Source organism: Dama dama, chromosome 12, assembly GCF_033118175.1.
Source record: "Dama dama isolate Ldn47 chromosome 12, ASM3311817v1, whole genome shotgun sequence".
Classification (NCBI taxonomy): domain Eukaryota; kingdom Metazoa; phylum Chordata; class Mammalia; order Artiodactyla; family Cervidae; genus Dama; species Dama dama.
The window spans coordinates 62,157,963-62,178,595 of record NC_083692.1 but is presented as its reverse complement, the minus strand read 5'-3'; the positions used below and the strand labels follow the sequence as shown (position 1 = coordinate 62,178,595).

Below are 20,633 nucleotides of genomic sequence, written 5' to 3'. Positions count from 1 at the left end.
AGATAATGGCATCTGGTCCCATCACTTCATGGCAGATAGATGGGAAAACAATCGAAACAGTGAGACACTTTTATTTTGGGGGACTCTAAAATCACTGCAGATGGTGACTGCAGCCATGACATTAAAATATGCTTGTTTCTTGGAAGAAAAGCTATGATAAAACTAGACAGTGAATTGAAAAGCAGAGACATTACTTTGTCAACAAAGGTCCGTCTAGTCAAAGCTATGGTTTTTCCAGTAGTCATTTATCACTTTTTTAAAATGGCTTACTCTTTAAAATGCAAAAACAGAGATTGTTAGGAAGACAAATTTTGCATCTATTTGTTGTTTTTGCAACAAAGAATGAATCAGAAGCTAGTTTTATTTGTTTTCATCCCAACTCAGTGGAAGAGACATGCGTATCTTTTTAAAGACTAATCCCTCACTAGGTTTTTAAATTCTCATCTCTTCAAGAAACTTGCTTAACACTGATTTGTGCATCTCTAAACCTATCCTTTCTATTAACTTCTTTTCCTCTTATTTACAATCCTACCTTGTACAATTCCACCTTGTACAATCCCACCTCACTCACTGTATCACTTCTTCCTCCATCTCAGGATTCATGAGAATATTCATGAATATTCTTGAGAATATTCATGAGAATTTCATTAAGGAACTCCTTTTCCTTACTTCCTATTTGTTCCATAGTAAAAGTAGCTTTCTAGCGACACAACTGTATAGAACCATTGTTATCAAGTTCAATGTAAGTATCTTTTTTATTTTTATATTTAATTTCCTGGCATGGTTTGATGTTTATATTTCACATTCTTATTTCTAGAAATAAATGAAGTATATATTTTACTGATTTTTAATAAGTTTTTGTTGTATCCAGTGAACTCATATTAGGTTCAATTTCTTTGCAATAAAGTTAGAAATTTAGCTGATTAATCAAGAATCAAAATGCTTACTTGTGGTCATAGGACTGCTGAAATAATCTTATATTATTGCCAGTAGTCAGATATTGTGCCATGTACTTATGAATCAACAGTTACTTTAAAGTTGACACATTATAGCTCTCATTGATTTTTTTTCTCAAAGCAATTTTGATGAAAACTTAACAAGAAACTGTACCAGTGTGGCAGACAGCCTCTAAGATGTCAACCAGTGATTTCAACCTCCTAGGATTAACATTTGTGTGTCATTTCCTCCCCCGAATGTGAACTGGGATGATCAACTCAGTAATAATAAATAGAAAAAGACAGAAGCTATGGGATGTCACACCAGCGACTAGGTTATAACAAACATTAGGTGTGCATTTACTCTCTCTCATGGATCACTTGCTTTGAAGGAAGCCTGCTGCTATGAGACAGTCTTAGAGAGATGTCCATATGGTGAAAAACTGAGAAAGGCCTCTGGCCAATAGACAGCAAGAAATCAATATCCTTAGTCTTACACCTGTGAGGGAGTGAGACCTGCCAAAATCCTAATGGGTGAGCTTAGGAGTGTACCATCCCCAAGTGAAGTCTTTGACTTAGGCTGCAGTCCTACCTGATTGCTTGTCTGCAACCTCATGAGAGACCCAGAGCTACAAGCACTCAGCTAAGCCATACCTATACTCCTGACCCACAGGAGATGTGAGATCATCAATCTTTGTTGTTTTAAGTCATGAAACATGGGAGAAACTTATCAGGCAGCAATAATAGATAAGTAATATAACATATTTGACTTTATTTCAAAGAGGAAACTTTAATAAATAATGAATAACTAACTGATCATCCATTTTTGTATTATTTTAAAAAGTGTGACTCTTTTCAATGATATATTGTCCATTAGTGCCAGTCAAAAGAGCAAGGATTACTCATGGTTACTCAAGAAGTAATAACCGCAAGTAAGCAGTTAGAAATCCAGGACAAATCATTTTGCATCTTTTTTTCCAAAAGAATGGATAAAACTGAGACTATAGTTTGTAAAACCAGTGATGATAAATGCCCATCCCCTGCTCAAGTTAACAGATGAATGGATGTCTTAGAATAATATTTGCAAAGAGGGAAGCTTTTAGATACAGGCAGTATCTCTCTAATGAGGTAACTCACCTAACTGTCATTGACTCATTAGTCAATGTCTGCGACAGGTATTTCTGCCTAGATTTTAGCAGCTTGATTGTTCCTGCTGAGTGGGGACCCAAGTGATATACCTAATACCTGCAAATGTTAGCCCTCCGAGGAAGCAGAGACATGGCACAGGTATCAACATAGTAGATTTTTGAGAACATGGAAAAAATGGAGAACTGCCTTTCTTTGAAATAATCAGAACAAAACTAGCAGAACAAATTGCCATTCATTGACAATAAAGTGCGTAAGAATAACAAAGGTGAAATTAAAAGTATATTGAAATTATCTTGAAACTCAGCATAAATATGCAAAACATTTTAGAGCGAATCGAAGGAAGCCAGCCTCACAAATAAGGTAAATGCATAGCTTGCTCGATTAAAGTAATTCAAAATATGTATCTTGAAATTATTTTTTGAAAACCATTTTAAAATATGCCTGTTTCAAGGTATACTGGAGAAAAGAAAAAAAAACAGTCCATGAAATATAGTCAAAATAGAGTATGTGAAATCATACCTGATTAAAGAAAAGAATTAGAGTTAAGCTAATCCTATACTAGTAATAAAACAGAAACCTCACAATAAATAATGTAGTCTGGCAATTGTGTTGAGATTTATTCTCTTTCATAGTTTAGGCCACAGTGAACCCATGACTATTCTCATTGCTTTTTAATTGCTTTTCCAGTCAGTATTCTGTTTCTCAAAAATTTTACCTATGCTTAGGAGATTTATTTCCCCAAATCATAGATGTCACTATACTTGTTGTCTGTACAAACTCTGTAGTAAGTTTTCCCTGGCTACAAAACAGCTAAGCTTTCAGGATATTCCAACAGTCTCCTTGCAGGTGAAGCAGGCAGACTACGTGTCCAGCTTCCTAGATTAGTATGGCTTCACTACACATGGTTTCAATTCCTGAGTCGAGAAGATCCCCTAGAGGAGGCTAGGACAACCCACTCCAGTATTTCTGCCCAAAGAATCCCATGGACAGAGGAATCTGGTGGGCTACAGTCCATAGGGTGCAAAGAGTTGGACATGACTGAGTGCAAAAGCAGACTTATCAGTTATGATATGATTGGCATGGTAACTAATGTTCTTGGTATTTTAATTTCATTATCTATAAAACAGGATAACATTTCTAATGAGTCTAAATGTCTACTGTAAAAATTAAGAGAAATAATCTATCACATGTTAGGAATAGTATCCTGGTTCATTATGAGTATTTCATAAATATTAGCTATTACTTTATGATTGCTAATATTGCTCCTCTTTGAAATTCAAAGTAACCTATCATTATGCGTGTCTACCATCTGAGAGAAGGTTTCATGTACATTATTTTATTTAACTTGAATTACAACAGTTTTTTTTAATTGATACTTAATTTTTTAAAGATATTTTTGATGTAGATCATTTTTTAAAGTCTTTATTGAACTTGTTAAAACATTGCTTCTGTTGTTTATGTTCTGCTTTTCTGGCTGCTAGATATGTGGGATTATTAATTCCCTGACCAAGGATGGAACATATACCAACCGCATTTGAAAGGCACAGTCTTAACGACTGGACGGCCAGGGGAGCTCTGAAACTACACATTTCTGAAATAGGAATCACTATTTGTATTTTAAAGATGAGGAGACCTAGATCCAGATATTTTAAGTGACTTCTTAAATTCTTACAAAGACTGAGTGCTACAACCAAATTCCCACACAGATTTCCTGACTTCATGTTGAGGGCATTTTTTTTTTCACTGCACAAGAATTTCCCTTTTCGAGTTTGTCACCGACTACTCCCAGGGATGGGGGAGCCTGGTGGGCTGCCGTCTGTGGGGTTGCACAGAGTCAGACATGACTGAAGCGACTTAGCAGCAGCAGCACTCCATTGTAAAGAATACTGGTTAATAATTTTGGCTATGAATTTGAAACCAGCATAAACAATTACTTGCAATTCACACAAATTCACAAAGGTTAAACTTTCTTAACTGTAAAAGATGGATAATGATGCTCATCTTTATAAACTTATTAAAAGGATTCAGTTCAGTTCAGTTCAGTCGCTCAGTCGTGTCCAACTCTTTGTGACCCCATGAATCGCAGCACGCCAGGCCTCCCTGTCCATCACCAACTCCCGGAGTTTACTCAAACTCATGTCCATCGAGTTGGTGATGCCATCCAGCCATCTCATCCTCTGTCGTCCGCTTCTCCTCCTGCCCCCAATCCCTCCCAGCATCAGGGTCTTTTCCAATGAGTCAACTCTTCACATGAGGTGGCCAAAGTACTGGAGTTTCAGCCTCAGCATCAGTCCTTCCAATGAACACCCAGGACTGATCTCCTTTAGGATGGACTGGTTGGATCTCCATGCAGTCCAAGGGACTCTCAAGAGTCTTCTCCAACACCACACTTCAAAAGCATCAATTCTTCAGCGCTCAGCTTTCTTCACAGTCCAACTCTCACATCCATACATGACCACTGGAAAAACCATAGCTTTGACTAGACAGACCTTTGTTGGCAAAGTAATGTCTCTGCTTTTTAATATGCTATCTAGGTTGGTCATAACTTTCCTTCCAAGGAGTAAGTGTCTTTTAATTTCACAGCTTCAATCACCATCTGCAGTGATTTTGGAGCCCCAAAAAATAAAGTCTGACACTGCTTCTACTGTTTCCCCATCTACTTCACTTAAATAAGTACAATAGCTGGTAATATGTGCACTAATTTATTAATTTATAGGAAAATATTTTTATTTTTAGGGGCTTCCTTGGTGGCTCAGTGATAAAATATCCACCTGAAATGCAGGAGACACAGGTTCCATCCCTGGGTTGGGAAGATCCCCTGAAGAAGGAAATGGCAACCCACTCCAGTATTATTGCCTGGGAAATCTCAAGGAGAGAGGAACCTGGAGGGCTACAGTCCATAGTGTCTCAAAGAGTTGACCACGACCTAGCGACTAAAGAACAAAAACAAATTTACATTTTTAGATTTGTTAAATTTATATTGACAATTAATGTTATTCTCACATCCTACATTTTGTTTTTTCATTACCAGACCCTAATCTTCTCTACAAAGTCAAGTGGGCCTTAGAAAGCATCAGTATGAACAAAGCTAGTGGAGGTGATAGAATTCCAGTGGAGCTACTTCAAATCCTAAAAGATGATGCTGTGAAAGTGCTGCACTCAATATGCCAGCAAATTTGGAAAAAGCAGTCGCCACAGGACTGGAAAAGATCAGTTTTCATTCCAATCCCAAAGAAAGGCAATGCCAAAGAATGTTCAAACTACCACACAGTTGCATTCATTTCACTAACTAGCAAAGTAATGTTCAAAATTCCCCAAGCTAGGTACATGAATCAAGAACTTCCAGATGTTCAAGCTGGATTTAGAGAAGGCAGAGGAATGGGAGATGAAATTGTCAATATCTGTTGGATCACAGAATAAAGCAAGATAATTCGAGAAAACCATCTATTTCTGCTTTATTGACTGTGCCAAAGCCTTTGACTGTGTGGATCACAGCAAACTGTGGAAAATTCTAAAAAGGTGGGAATACCAGACCACCTTACTTGCCTTCTGAGAAACCTGTATGCAGATCAAGAAGCAACAGTTAAAATCGGACATGGAACAACAGACTGGTTCCAAATTGGAAAAGGAATACATAATGACTGCATATTGTCCTCCTGCTTATTTAATTTATATGCAGATTATATCATGCAAAATGCTAGGTGGGATGAAACACAAGCTGGAATCAAGATTGCTGGGAGAAATATCAATAACCTCAAATATGCAGATGACACCACCCTAATTGCAGGAAGCAAAGAGGAACTAAAGAGCCTCTTGATGAAGGTGAAAGAGGAGAGTGAAAAAGCTGGCTTAAAACTCAATATTTAAAAAGTGATGATCATAGCATCTGGTCTAATCACTTACTGGCAAATAGATGGGGAAACAACGGAAACAGTGACAGACTTTATCTTCTTGGGCTCCAAAATCACTGCAGATGGTAGATTGCAGCCATGGAATCAAAAGACACTTGCTTCTTGGAAGAAAAGCTATATGACAAAACTAGACAGCATGTTAAAAAGCAGAGACATCACTTTGCCAACAAAGGTCCTTAGAGTCAAAGTGATGGTTTTTCCAGTAGTCAAGTATGAATGAGAAAGTTGGACCATAAAGAAACCTGAGTGCCAAAAAATTGATGCTTTTGAATTGTGGTGTTGGAGAAGACTATTGAAAGTCCCTTGGACTGCAAGGAGATCAAACAAGCAATCCTAAAGGAAATCAGCTCTGAATATTCATTGGAAGGACTGATGCTGAAGCTGAACTCCAATACTTTGGCAACCTCATGCAAAGAGTCAACTCATTAGAAAAGCCCCTGATGCTGGGAAAGATTGAAGGCAGGAAGAGAAGGGGATGACACAGTAAGAGATGGTTGATGGCATCACCAACCCGATGGACATGAGTTTCAGCAAGCTCTGGGAGATGGTGAAGGACAGAGAAGTCTGGTGCGCTGCTCTCCATGGGGTCGCAAAGAGTTGGACATGACCAAGAGACTGAACAACAATAATAACAATCTTCCCTATGCTTATCTCTGTCTATTGAAAATGTACCCTTCTTTCATAGAGAAACGTTTCTCCTTGTCCCAAAGCACTGTCTTATCCTCCAAATAAATAAAGATCTACAGCCCTGTGCCAAGCTCTGTAGAGCTAAATAGGCTTCACCATTCAGAATTTTATCTTATTTTATAGTTAAGAGTGTATGTCTTATATAATATGTATTCTGTTTTAGTTCTTAAAGTTTAGTTCTTTAGTTCTTAAGAACTAAAACAGAATCCCACAATTAAACACAATAATATTTTTGCTGAAAATAGTACATATGTTCATATTAATTTGGATAAATAAAGACTATACATGGGTTTATATCAGTTCAAGCCATATATGCTAGCATATGCAGATCAGGCTAGAAAGTGGTTGCCAAATAATTAAATTTAAAACAGTTTGTGTTCAGTTGTTTTGATTTTATAATTACACATAAAGAATTGTAGATCTGTATGAACTCCTTCTGTCCCCTACCTCCCTACTCTTAATAAGTTTATTAGGTTCTTTCTTGAGGTTATGTGGTATTCTGCCTAGCATGATTGTGTGGTTACTCATCTTAGCTTCCGTTACTTAGGATCTCTAAGGGTAGGAAGTGTGTCTTCATCTTTGTATGTTTCTCAGGATCAAGGATATTTTTAAATCCTACTAGGTATTTAGGCATACTTTATAAACAAGAAGCTATGTGTAGATACTGCTAAAAGCACTGGTCTTCCAAATATGGCAATACTTTTTCTCACGGTCATTAATATACATTGAGTCATTATTCAAGCACATTTCTTTGGAAAGAAACAGTGTAAACTATGCTGGTATTGAGTCCCAAGAAGATCTCATGAAGAACTTAACCTAATTTAGGTCGGCCTAAATTATGATTCCGGAGGAGGTAGGTAATGCTCCCAAATTTCAAATTCTAATCTAAATTTGGGAAATTAGAACATGATGGGGGAACATTCTTAGCATCTTATTGTCAGTGTGCAGTTAAGTCATTAAAAATGTAATGATGATATTCTTTGACTAAAATTAACTTCATCCTGTGTGTTTGTGAACCTTTTTGTTCCAAGTTATGATTTACTTTAGAAGGAGCAGTAATTTTTGCCATCTCACCTATATGCTGTCCGTACATGTGATAAAAGAAACTGAAACAGTACGCAGTGTTCGTGGGTCCATAAGGGTTTTTGGGAGCTATGCTGAAAACAGGGCTGAGAAGTCGAGCCTTTTCTCCTTCTAATCTGGGTCGAGATGTCTCAATGTACATATAAAAACCTTTAAAAAGACAAAATAAAATGTGCAGGGAAATAATTAGTAGGTGACATGAAATTTAAAATCACTGAGGTTATAATTTTCATATATATTAATAGTAAAATTGATAGGAGAGTCTGTATCTTATAAAATATATATAATATAAAAATAAATAATATACATAATTAAAAAATTTTTTTCAATGTATAAAAATGAGGCAAAACTGGAATTTAAGACTTGAGTTGTCAAAAAAATTCCTAGTCTCTTTATATAGGTCAGTAAGTTCTCAGTGAAAATGAAAGATTACAAGCTTTGGAAATAACTGAATACTTGATATGATAAATAAAAATTTCATGTTTTATTCCAAAATCTTTAAATCTACAGCTAAACATTCTCTTGCATTTCATATTTAGCATAATAGCATTTCTAAAGTCCAAGGCTGGTGTATGATTGATATGAACACAACATTTCATACCCTCATACCTTCTTTGGAGCCACTACGATCAGCATTAGGTCCAGTGTTTGGAGTATATTTTGTATTTCTTGTTGCAGTACTTTGTTTTGTCCAGTCAAAATTGTCTGTATCATCTTGGGTAAACAAACAAATGTTACCATCTTCAAATCCACAGTGAAATTCTCCTGTTGGCAAATTTTAATTACAATAAGTTAAAGTAATGCAAACACTGCAATAGTCTTCTAAGAAAAATTTAAAATATACAGTAATAATAATGCAAGGTTGCAATAATGGCAACATAGTCAAAATAATGTGCAATATGACAACTAAACCTAAAGCTACTTCAATTTTAATGGAAATGAAAAATAATCTTGATATGTAAATCAACCTCTTATTTAACAATTTAAATCCAAACCATTTTCCTCTGAAGTATCCAAATAATTGAAATTAAAAGAATGTGCTGCCTGCTTGAATTATGGCTGAAGAATTTCCCAACTTTCCTTCTTCAAGTATAGGTACAATCCAACCAGAACAATTAGAAAAAGGTCTTAATTAAACTACCTTATGGCACTTTAAACTGTCTACCTTGAGCCTACAATATTTCACACCATGTGAAATGTGTGACACTGTCACACATACTCATTTGCACAAATGGAGGCTTACTTAAGGAAAGATAACGGCAAATTATTTTTAAAAAGTAGTTATCTTTCATACTTTATTTGAATGTGGATTTGCCAGGTGCTTAAAATTCACTAGAAATAAAGTAATGAAAAGACTTTATGAAGAACCTGTGGAAGGACTGGGATTTCTTGGATGCCGGCCACATGCTGAGCTCAGACCAAACAACAAGTTCAGAGAATGGTAGTAATGTTTCTAGGTATTAAAGGGTTTTCTTACTGGAATGGGCCCTGCTTGAAACACAGGAGTAAATAATATTCTTAATTGAAAAAATAAAGAAAGCCTACATTATTTCATTCAAACTTTCAGAACTCTATGAAAATACAGAAATACTAACTCATGAGGTTCACAGAAAAGAAAATTTTGGCAAATTTAAGCTAGTAAATAATGAAGTTAAAACTGAGTACAGATACACTTCAGTTCATAAAGTTATAGACATCTAAATAATAAAGACTCCATATTTTCCCCCTGAAATAGGTTAATTTATGAGATATTCTTGGGAGTGGAGCCCTTGAAGTCGGAACTATGCTTCTGAATTAATCTGTGTCTCTATACACTAACAATGAATTTTCAGAAAAGTGAATTAACAAAATTATCTCATTTTCATTAGCCTCAAAAAGAATAAAATACTTGAGATTAAACTTAGCCAAATATATAAAAGACTTATACATTGAAAACTACAAAACATTGATGACAGAAATTAAAGAGGACACAAATAAATGGAAAGACATCTTATATTCTTGTATTGGAAGAATTAGTACAGTTAAAATATCTTTACTACCCAAGGTGATCTTTAGAGTCAATGCATCCTCTCTGAAAATATCTGTGGCATTTTTTTTTTTAACCGAAATAGAAAAAAAAAAAAAAAGTTCCTAAAACTCTTATGGAACCACAAAAAACTTGTATACTACTGGATGGAATATAAATTGGTGCAGCTATTATGAAAAACAGTATGAAGTTTCCTTAAAAAAAATCTAAAGACAGAACCACCATATTATCCAGTAATATCTCATAAGAACATACATCCAAAGAAAATGAAATGAGTACCTCAGAGATACGTGCTCTCCATGTCCACTGCAGTATTATTTGCAAAATAATATTATTTGAAAGTCAAATATTATTTGAAAAATAATATTATTTGAAAGTCATTCAGTCATGTCCGACTCTCTGCAACCCCATGGACTATAAAGTCCTAACCCAAGTTTCCATTAATGGATGAATGAGTAAAGAAGTTATGACAGATACATGCAATAGGATATCATTTAGCCTTGAAAATGATTATCCTGCCATTTGCAATAACATGGATGAACCTGGAGGACAATATGGTTCTCTTGACAACAAACGATATTTGCTTTTAGTTAAAAATTTCAAACAAAAGATTTTTTTTAAAAAGATACCTCTGAATAGAAAGACTTCCTCAATTGAATTTAAGACATAAGTTTTTTGAGTCTAATGAAGAACAAGACTGTGACAAAATTTCATAAACTTACTCTATAAAATATTTTGGAAGTGGATATTTAGGATAAATAAGTTGATTTAAAGACAATGTAAGTCAATAAAATGCAAAAGGACATTTAAGAGTAACTTGCTTTATTGCCAATATATGAGGTCTCATATCACAATTATTATCATATTAAATGTAATATATATTTAAATATATTCTTGAAATCCTTTTATTCTATTAAAAAGAATTTCAAATAAACTAGAATTTCATATGTAAGCCAACATAAATTCAAACCATTTAAAAATTTTTATTATCAAAATGATCTTTTTTGGAAGAAATATTGCTAAATTGTAGTTTAAGAGTCAATGATGCATAAGTCACACATCAATTATAAATAATATATAAGAAAGATTTGGAAACATTTTCTTCATTTTAAGAAATAACTTAGAATTATAATAGAAATACTTAATGTTTGTATTGTTTCTGTTGCTCATTCATTAAGTCATGTCTGGTTCTTTGGGACCCCATTAACGGCAGCATTCCAGGCTTCCCTGTCCTTCACCATCTCTCAGAGTTTGCTCAAACTCATGTCCATTGAGTAGGTGATGCCATCCAACCATCTCATTCTCTGCTGTCCCTTTTTCCTTCTGCCTTCAATCTTTCAAAGCATCAGGGTCTTTTCCAATAAGTCATTTCTTCCCATCCAGTGGCCAAAGTACTGGAGCTTCAGCTTCAAGAAACAAGCACCTTTTATTTTCATGACTGCAGTCATCATCCACAGTGATTTTGGAGCCCAAGAAGATAAAATCTTTCACTGCTTCCACTTTTTCTCCATCTGTTTGCCATGAAATAATGGGACTGGATGCCATGATTTGCATTTTTTGAATGTTGAGTTTTAAGCTAACTTTCTCACTCTCATCTTTCACCCCATCAAGAGGTTCTTTAGTTCCTCTTTGCTTTCCACCATTACGTGGTACCATATGCATATCTGGGGTTATTGATATTTCTCTCTCACAGTCCCAGCTTGTGAGTCATCCAGCCTTGCATTTCGCATGATATATTCTGCATATACGTTAAGATAAGCAATGTGACCATACACAGCCTTGACGTACTCCTTTCCCAATTTTGAACCAGTCTGCTGTTCCATGTCCAGTTCTAACTGTCGCTTCTTGTCCTACATACAGGTTTTTCAGGAGCCAATTAAAATGGTTTGATATTTCTACCTCTTTAAGAATTTTCCACAGTTTGTTGTGATCTACACAGTCAAAGGTTTTAGTGTAGTAAATAAAACAGAAGTAGATGGTTTTCTGAAATTCCCTTGCTTTATTCTGTGATCCAGCAGATGTTGATAATTTGATCTCTGGTTCCTCTGCCTTTTCTAAATCCAGCTTGTACATCTGGAAGTTCTCGGTTCATGTACTGTTGAAGCTTAGCTTGAAGGATTTTGAGCATTATTTTTCAAGCAAGTGAAATGAGTGCAATTTTATGGTAGTTTGAGCATTCTTTGGCATTGCCATTCTTAGGGATTTGAATGAAAACTGACCTTTTCCAGTCCTGTGGCTACTGCTGAATTTCCAAATGTGCTGGCATATTGAGTGCAGCACTTTTACAACATCATCTTTTAGGATTTTAAACAGTTCAGCTGAAATTCCACACTTTAATTAGCTTTGTCTGTCGTACTGTTTCCTATGGCCCATTTGACTTTACCCTCCAGGATGTCTGGCTCTAGGTGAGTGATCACACCATCGTGGTTATCTGGGTCATTACGACCTTTTTTGTACAGTTCTCCTGTGTATTCTTGCCATCTCTTTTCAGCTTCTTCTGCTTCTGTTAGGCCCATAACATTTCTTTCGTTTACTGTGCCCATCCTTGCAGTAAATGTTCCCTTGATAGCTGCAATTTTCTTGAAGAGGTCTCTAGTCATTCCCTTTTCATTGTTTTCCTCTATTTGCATTGAAGAAGGCTTTCTTATCTCTCCTTGCTATTCTCTGACATTTTGCATTCAGCTGGGTACATCTTTCCCTTTGTCCTTTGCCTTTTGCCTCTCTTCTTTTCTCAGCTATTTCTAAGGTCTCATAATTTGTAAGGCAAGACAACCACCTTTCCTTCTTGCATTTCTTTTTCTTGGGGTTGGTTTTAGTCACCTCTTGTACAATGTTACAAACCTCTGTTCATAGTTCTTCAGGCACTCTTTCAGATCTAAGCCCTTGAATCTATTTGTCACCTCCACTGTATAATCATAAGAGGTTTGATTTAGGTCATACCTGATAGGCTCGGTGGTTTTCCTTACTTTCTTCAATTTAAGCCTGAACTTTGCAATAAGGAGGTGATGATCTGAGCCAGAGGGAACTCCAGGTCTTGCTCTATCTGACTGTATAGAGCTTCTCCATTTTTGGCTGCAAGAATATAATCAATTTGATTTTGGTATTGATCATCTGGGGATGTCCATGTGTAGAGTCATCTCTTTTGTTGATGAACAAGGGTGTTTACTATGATCAGTGTGTTCTTCGCAAAACTCTGTTAACCTTTGTCCTGCATAATGGTTTTAATTACAGTGTTTTCTCAGATTTTTTTCCCTTGAACTGCTTGATTTTCATTTTCACTTCAATTTCATTAACAATATCATTACTGGGAAGGTACCTTTTAGTAAACTGTGGAGAATAAATACTAAGTAAGTTGTAACTAATTAGAATAATAGCAAAATTATAGTAACATAAAACAAGTTTGCCAGGGACTGAGGTACAAGAAATCTGAACTACAAAGCAACACAGAGAAATTTTAGGGGTAATGAAACCTTGTGGCGATGGTTATATGACTGTTTAAACTGGTCAACTCTTCTTTCAGAAGTGTACACAAAATATGGTAAATTTTATCATGTATAGGTTATACCTTGAAAGTAAATGACAAAATTTAAAATACTGTAGCATTTAAGAAAAGTAGGTAAAAGTAGTCTTAGGGAATGAAAAATTAACTTTCCCTAGCAAAAATCTAAAATAAAACATGACCTTCTTGTACACACTGGCCTATTTTCCTTTTTTACTGAATAATGCATAGCTAGTGTATTGAGAACCCAAATCTATAATGAATGACTTTGATAAAGTACTGTTATATGTGTTTGGGACCTGGAGGTAGTAATGAAGCTTAAAAAAATCAATTAATAATAAAAAATGCATTTGACTGTCAAAAATACAAAAATAATTACTTTCTTTTGATAACTTAGAGAAATCATTAGGTAATATTTACTCAATTCTTTTTTCTAAACAACTTTCTTATTCTACCATATTGACTATCATTAAAAAAATTCAAAAGGTACACAGCCAGTGGAAATTTTGGTATAGAATGTTATGTTGGAAATTACTTTAAAAATAGAAAATCCAATGCATCATTTGGGTTTCCATTTTACACATTTGAAGTCCTTGCTGAGGAAGAGAAGTTGGTAACTATGACTTGAAGGATACAAGTTTTAAAGGAAGCATTCAAATTCTAATAAATATTGTCCATATTTAGGGCACATTTCTGACTTAAATAACTTTTGAACATTGTACACTAGACAAATGGAGCTTTGTTCAGTTATTATGTATGTGAACATGATCTCCTTTTCAATGACAGGCAAGCCTTTCCTCACCCTCTTTATCTGAGGGACCTCTATTAAACTTTCAGGATCCAGCTTTGATATTACCTCTTCTGTAAGATTTTCTCAGCTGCCATAAAATAATGGTGCTCATTATATTGGACTGAGGTAATCAGTTAACAATCACTTCCTGTCTATAAATATGTATGCATTTTGTTCAGTAGATAGACTGTTCAAAATTCTTTCCTTGAATTGAAATACTTGTCAATTTTCCCCTGTACTTACTTTTAATCTTTCTATGATAACTATTCTTAAACATTTCTACTGAAAGTGCAGTCAGAGAACTTACCTTCAAAGGAATTATAGTCAATAAAGTAATTAATTAGCAATAGTACCCTGAGTAGAAGCCAGGGAGAATTTTATTTATGCCATTAATTCGTCTTGAAACTATCATGTATTTGTTCTTTTAACAAATGATCATTGAACACCTGCTAAACATGAGATGCCATTATAGACACAAAGATAGTGAAATATGGAGAGAAACTAGAAATGAATTTAGTTCTTAAGTATCTTACAGTTTACTGGAGGATATGAGAAAATAAAAAATAACTTCCACATAGATGAAGATAAATTGTAATTGAAAATCAAAATGAGGGAGTAATTAGTGGCGGAAGAAGCATTTGTGCTAAACATTATAAGAAAAATGAACCTCAAAGAGTTGATAATAATAGCTTCATTAAAAGGTCATTGGGATGATTAAATGAACTTTTATGCATTGAGGCAAGATGTGAACAATAAAGATCTATAAAAATATTCAGTATTAGTGTTTGGCTATGCAAAAGCAGGGTAAAAGAGGATCTTTGGGAGGAAACACAGCAAGAATAGAGGCTATGTAATTTGGTCTTTGTTATATAATCAGTTAAAGGCCAAAGAAGAAAAGAGAATACAGTAAAATGAAAAAAACAGATTTGAACATTTTCTTCACTAAGGATAGGAAATTGAGAATGTTGAATGGATAGGAGTAAGAGTACAAAGATGGCTCTTCTTTCTTTGTTAGACAAGAACAATATCTCGCTAGACACAAAATAGGGGACAAAAATCAATTCTTAATTTTAAAATGAAATATTATTAAGAGGATGGTGATCAAATTATTTTTTCTTCATATAAAACTGGAATATGGAATAGTGATTAGTGAAAAATCTTATCTGAACCATTAAAATACCAACTTTCTAAGTGAATATAATATTTCATGAGTGGAATATAGAAATCAAATGGTGAAAATTAAAGACATCAATAATAGCAATACAAATAATATACAATGCCGCAAAAGGAACAAATAAACCACAGTTACACAAATAACAATTGTTAAGCATGTTGGAGAAATGGCTCAATATTTAGGAAAAGTCAATTATCTATATTAAATTATTTGTCTTTATGCCCATAGTCTTTGAAATTCAAAGTTTACAATTAACACCAGTTTTACTATTTCTAAGACACTCTATGTCAACCCAAATATGAACAATTGATAAACAACCTTGTATGTTTATGTATTTTTTATTTGTATTAATTGTCAAACATAGTGCCATTTTTAAAGTGAAAATATACTTACTCAAATGAGGATTAACAGGAGCTACAAGAAAAGCAAAAAATAATGTTAGCATGGCTTAAATGTCTTTTATAAATAAAAGTCTAATCAGCGTCTCATAAGGGCCTAGCTAAAACTTAATGATCTTCCCCACTGTGGCCAGAGAGAATTATATCTGCAATCCATTTTGTTCTAGAAGACTGAATAGAGTCTACTTTGGAACTCAGCAATAACAGCCTCAAAGTACCCAAATGATCAATGCTAAATGGCACACGGGATTTGTTCATTTCCCAAGGTATAGAGTAGCTGATTTTTTATATCTTAAACATTGCTAAACAAAACCAAGTAATCAAAACTGAGGCTGACAAGCTATAATCTCGATGTTTTAACAATGAATACAATTATCTAACAGAGAATACACTTCAGTTTTTTTTTTGCTATTGTCTATTTCTGTTTAAAATATATGGTATATATGAAAATAAAGCAATCCTCAAATCATGTCATTGTGTGTGAGCCAAAACAAATAGCTACTTTGATGTTGTTTTAATTACTTTCACACACACACACACAGTTTTCAAATGATAGGTAGTGCATTTGCATTTTTGCAATATTTATCTCAAGAAGAAATATTTATCTCAGAAAACTAAGTGTGTTTACAAGTGCCAATTGATTTCTACCTGAAAAGAAGTGAATACTTTAAATATTACTGAAGCAAAAACAAAACTATATCTATCCTAAGAGACAAAATGGTATCTGTATATATTGATTTATCACTCTGAGAGAAAATTTCATTCTGGATGAAAGAAAGCATTATTGTACTCTCCTAAGATTAAAATGGGGTGTTAATCTAACTTCCAGAATATTGTCTATTTTGTTGCTGGTTCCTAGTGTTTGCCATTAAGAACTTTTGTTAAACTTGGACAAGGTAGTAAAATACAAAATGAATGTCATAAATGCACACACGTAAACAAAACATCTTCATATAAAATTTGTACATTTAGTACACTGAGATCAATTTTAACAAAGTGATTAGTTTATCAACAAATTACTTTTTACTATTTCTACATCAAGAAGACAGTATTCCCGTTATTTTAGCAGCTCTACTTGTATTTGCCCCATTGCAAATTATGAAATGAATAACATAGAGAAGGGACTATACATTTATTAGTTCCACTGAAAAACAGGAAGAAAAAAATCCGTTTCTTGCAAGGTGCATGCGTGATAAGTTGCTTCAGTCATGTCCAACTCTTTGCAACCCTATGGCCCGTAGCCCGCCAGTCTCCTCTGTCCATGGGATTCTCCAGGCAAGGATACTGGAGTGGGTTGCCAGGACCTTCTCCAGAAGATCTTCCACACCCAGGGATCAAACCTGCATCTCACTATGTCCCTTGCATTGCAAGTGGGTTCTTTACCACTAGCGCCAGCTGGAAAGCCTCAGGTATCAGTATGTTTTAATTTGAAAATTAACTATTTTACTATATTCATTGATTAGTAATTTTCTGGTAGAGTCTTTAGGGTTTTCTATGTAGAGGATCATGTCATCTGCAAACAGAGAGAGTTTCACTTCTTCTTTTCCTTCTGGATTCCTTTTACTTCTTTTTCTGCTCTGATTGCTGTGGCCAAAACTTCCAACACTATATTGAATAGTAGTGGTGAGAGTGGGCACCCTCGCCTTGTTCCTGATTTTGGGGGAAATGCTTTCAATTTTTCACCATTGAGGGTGATGCTTGCTGTGGGTTTGTCGTATGTAGCTTTTATTATGTTGAGGTATGTTCCTTCTATTCCTGCTTTCTGGAGAGTTTTAATCATAAATGGATGTTGAATTTTGTCAAAGGCTTTTTCTGCATCTATTGAGATAATCATATGGTTTTTATCTTTCAATTTGTTAATGTGGTGTATTACATTGATTGATTTGCGGATATTAAAGAATCCTTGCATTCCTGGGCTAAAGCCCACTTGGTCATGATGTATGATTAAATGTTGTTGGATTCTGTTTGCTAGAATTTTGTTAAGGATTTTTGCATCTATGTTCATCAGTGATATTGGCCTGTAGTTTTCTTTTTTTGTGGCATCTTTGTCTGGTTTTGGAATTAGGGTGATGGTGGCCTCATAGAATGAGTTCGGAAGTTTACCTTCTGCAATTTTCTGAAATTAAAATTATTTTATAATTAGGATAATATAAATTTTAATTTTATACATTGTTTTTGAAAGAAGTAAGCATCTTTGAATTATAATTTAGTTCTAAGCAATGTCACAGCTACATGTATCCTGTGACCAGACTGAATTTTGAGATTCTACAATATTTTAGTCCACAAATTCACTACAAATATCATAACTAACCTTGTAAAAATTTGCCATTCTAATTTGAAATATTGCAGTGAGTCTAGTTTTCTTCTTTAAAACTATTAATAGCATGTTGAATTTCCTATGGATGCCTATAGACAATGTATGCTTACACACACTAAACTATACTTTATCCAAATCCATAGTCCATAAAAGCAAATTTTAATGAAAATGTTTAAGATTTTAATAAGCATGACAAGTTATAAAGATAATTAAAAAGAAAGTTGGAACTAAACACAATACTTATTTTCCAGATTTATTTTTCATTTCTGTTTGTTACATCAGAGTTTTCAATAAAAATTAAATTGATTTTCTGAAGATTTTTTTTCTATATCTCTGTAAGACAAGTTCTAATAATTTCTAAACTGAGCAAATAGGTAAAGATTTCTGTCATTTAGCAGTGATCTCTAGTTTTCATCAGTTAGTCATGTCATATAATTGTTTACTGAGACAGGACACTGAAACTTTCTGGGTTTTAATATCTTCACCTTTAAAAGAGTATTAATTATGGTTTCCAATGCCCTCCATATATTACATAGTTTGCAGTTTTACACCTTGGAGGAAAGGGAGCATAAATATTAGGAGGAGATAATTCATATTTTATAAAAATATTTGATGCAAAAACTTTGCTGAGATGTAATGAAGTTGTTTGTTTGATGGACGCATGAAAGTGATTACAGAATAGCAATTGCTATTCTGCTCTAATATTTATATCATTAAGATAAAAAGGTACATTTAAAAAATCATATTCAAGAAAATATATGCAGTGATTCTAATGTTTCTATATTCCTTGATCTTGTATGAATATTCCATTATATATTCCATATTTCATTTTTTAATGAAAATTGAATTTGTCATGCCCAATGTATACTCTGACTGATGAGAGCAAATACAGGTAATCTTATAACTCTAGTGAGGTTTTAAAAATTTCACTTTATTTTTTACTTTGACAGTATTCACTCTTGCCCTTGTTAGTAGGAAAACATACTTAATACTAAACAGAATGGAAAACTTCAGCTGCAAAAACCATCATTCTATTATCTTTTAAATTCAAGCCTTAATCAATAATAAAAAGAAAAATATTCCACTGAGGTAACAAAACATACAGAACCTTGAAAAATACATTGGTAATTTTAGAGCTAGGCTTTGAACACAATAAATTTCAACAGAAAAATGCATATAAATTTCAAATGATAAAATATTAATCTGTCAGGTATATATGAAAACTAATATCATATCAATCAACATTATTCCTATTTGAACTATGATAAAGTTTTTGATCAACCTTGTCACAGTTTTACACTACTGTCTACATTTGTTTAACTAGGGCATTTAAATAGTAAAGAAATAGTAAATGCATATTGTTTATAAAGGAAAGTTACCACTAATATATACACATTAAATTCAGTGTTCTAAAGGAAAAAAAAAACGATGAAAAAAAATCAACTAAGATGTTGTTCAATAAGTGAATGGTTAAACAATCTGTGGTATACCTATGCAATGGGAAATTACTTGACAATAAAGAATAATGAGTTATCAGGCCACACAAATTTATATAAAAGCTTTAAATGTATATTGCTAAATACAATAAATCAGTTTGGAAAGGTTATATGTTGCATGATTCCAACCCAACATTTTGGAAAATGCAAAACTGTGTAACATAAAAACTGACCCCTGATATAAACTATTGACTTTAATAATATATCAGTATTTGTTAATCAACTGTTAACAAATATGCCACATTAATGTAAGATGTAAATAGTAGGGAAGCTGTGACAAGGGAGAGGACATACATGGGAACACTGCACTTCCTACTCAATTTAATGTGAATTTAAACCTACTCCAAAAAATGAAAAAAACTTAAAAATTCAATCACATTTCCTAACTTCTTGATATAAATTTTAAAATCATTAAGAATTTGTGAAAAATGTATACATACAGCCTCATAACTATGACATAGAAAATAATAAGACATTCATGACATTTTCTCCGAGGTTCAAAGTTAATTAAGCACTTGTCTATACCTCTATATTCAAAGCTAAATATTACAATTTATGATGATTAAGTGTTACGGTATTTTTTCTCACTTGGCTAATGGCCCAGAAAGTCAGTATGTTAAATTTTAGTTTGTGTCTAAATTTGGTAGATATTTACAACTTTCTAGATAGTTTAGAATATAAATAAATTCTTTTAAACAAAAAGTTACTTACCACTATATTTGATGACACGAATTGTTGAATCTCCTTCGCCAAATTTGGTGAGAGGAGTCAGTCGAACTTCATAAGCCTCTGGTTTAATTAACTCAGTCAAGTTATATGTAATTAATTCTCCCTTTTGGATATTCCCATTTATTTTAATCTCTTGTTCCCACCATCGTTGCTGTCCAGCCTGAAATTAAAAGAATTATATAATAATGTTCCTGATATTTTTAACTGTGTGTTGATCATGTGGTTAAGAATACTATTGCTGAAGATTCTTTAGGGCCTAGGACAAAGTTGTATTTCATTAAAGATGTACCTTTGTTTCTGACATTCTGCAAGGGGCATTAACAGTATGGTTCACTTTTACTTTAAATATGAAACCCTTTGGTGTCACAGATTAAAATGAAGATGGTCCTTTTTTTGGGGTGCTAAGTCGCTTCAGTCATGTCCGACTCTTTGTGACCCT

The 20,633-nt window shown here is 33.8% G+C and overlaps 1 protein-coding gene across 1 annotated transcript in view; it reads right to left on the bottom strand.

The window, feature by feature from the left end:
* MDGA2 (MAM domain containing glycosylphosphatidylinositol anchor 2) overlaps positions 1-20,633 on the bottom strand; it is an 884,707-nt gene that overhangs the window by 35,372 nt on the left and 828,702 nt on the right. Inside the window, exons 11-14 of the mRNA XM_061158404.1 lie at positions 20,177-20,354; positions 15,648-15,668; positions 8,375-8,530; positions 7,757-7,915 (exon numbers count right to left, since the gene is read on the bottom strand). Coding sequence (XP_061014387.1) covers positions 7,757-7,915; positions 8,375-8,530; positions 15,648-15,668; positions 20,177-20,354 — 514 coding nt within the window. The remainder of the gene's footprint in view (positions 1-7,756; positions 7,916-8,374; positions 8,531-15,647; positions 15,669-20,176; positions 20,355-20,633) is intronic.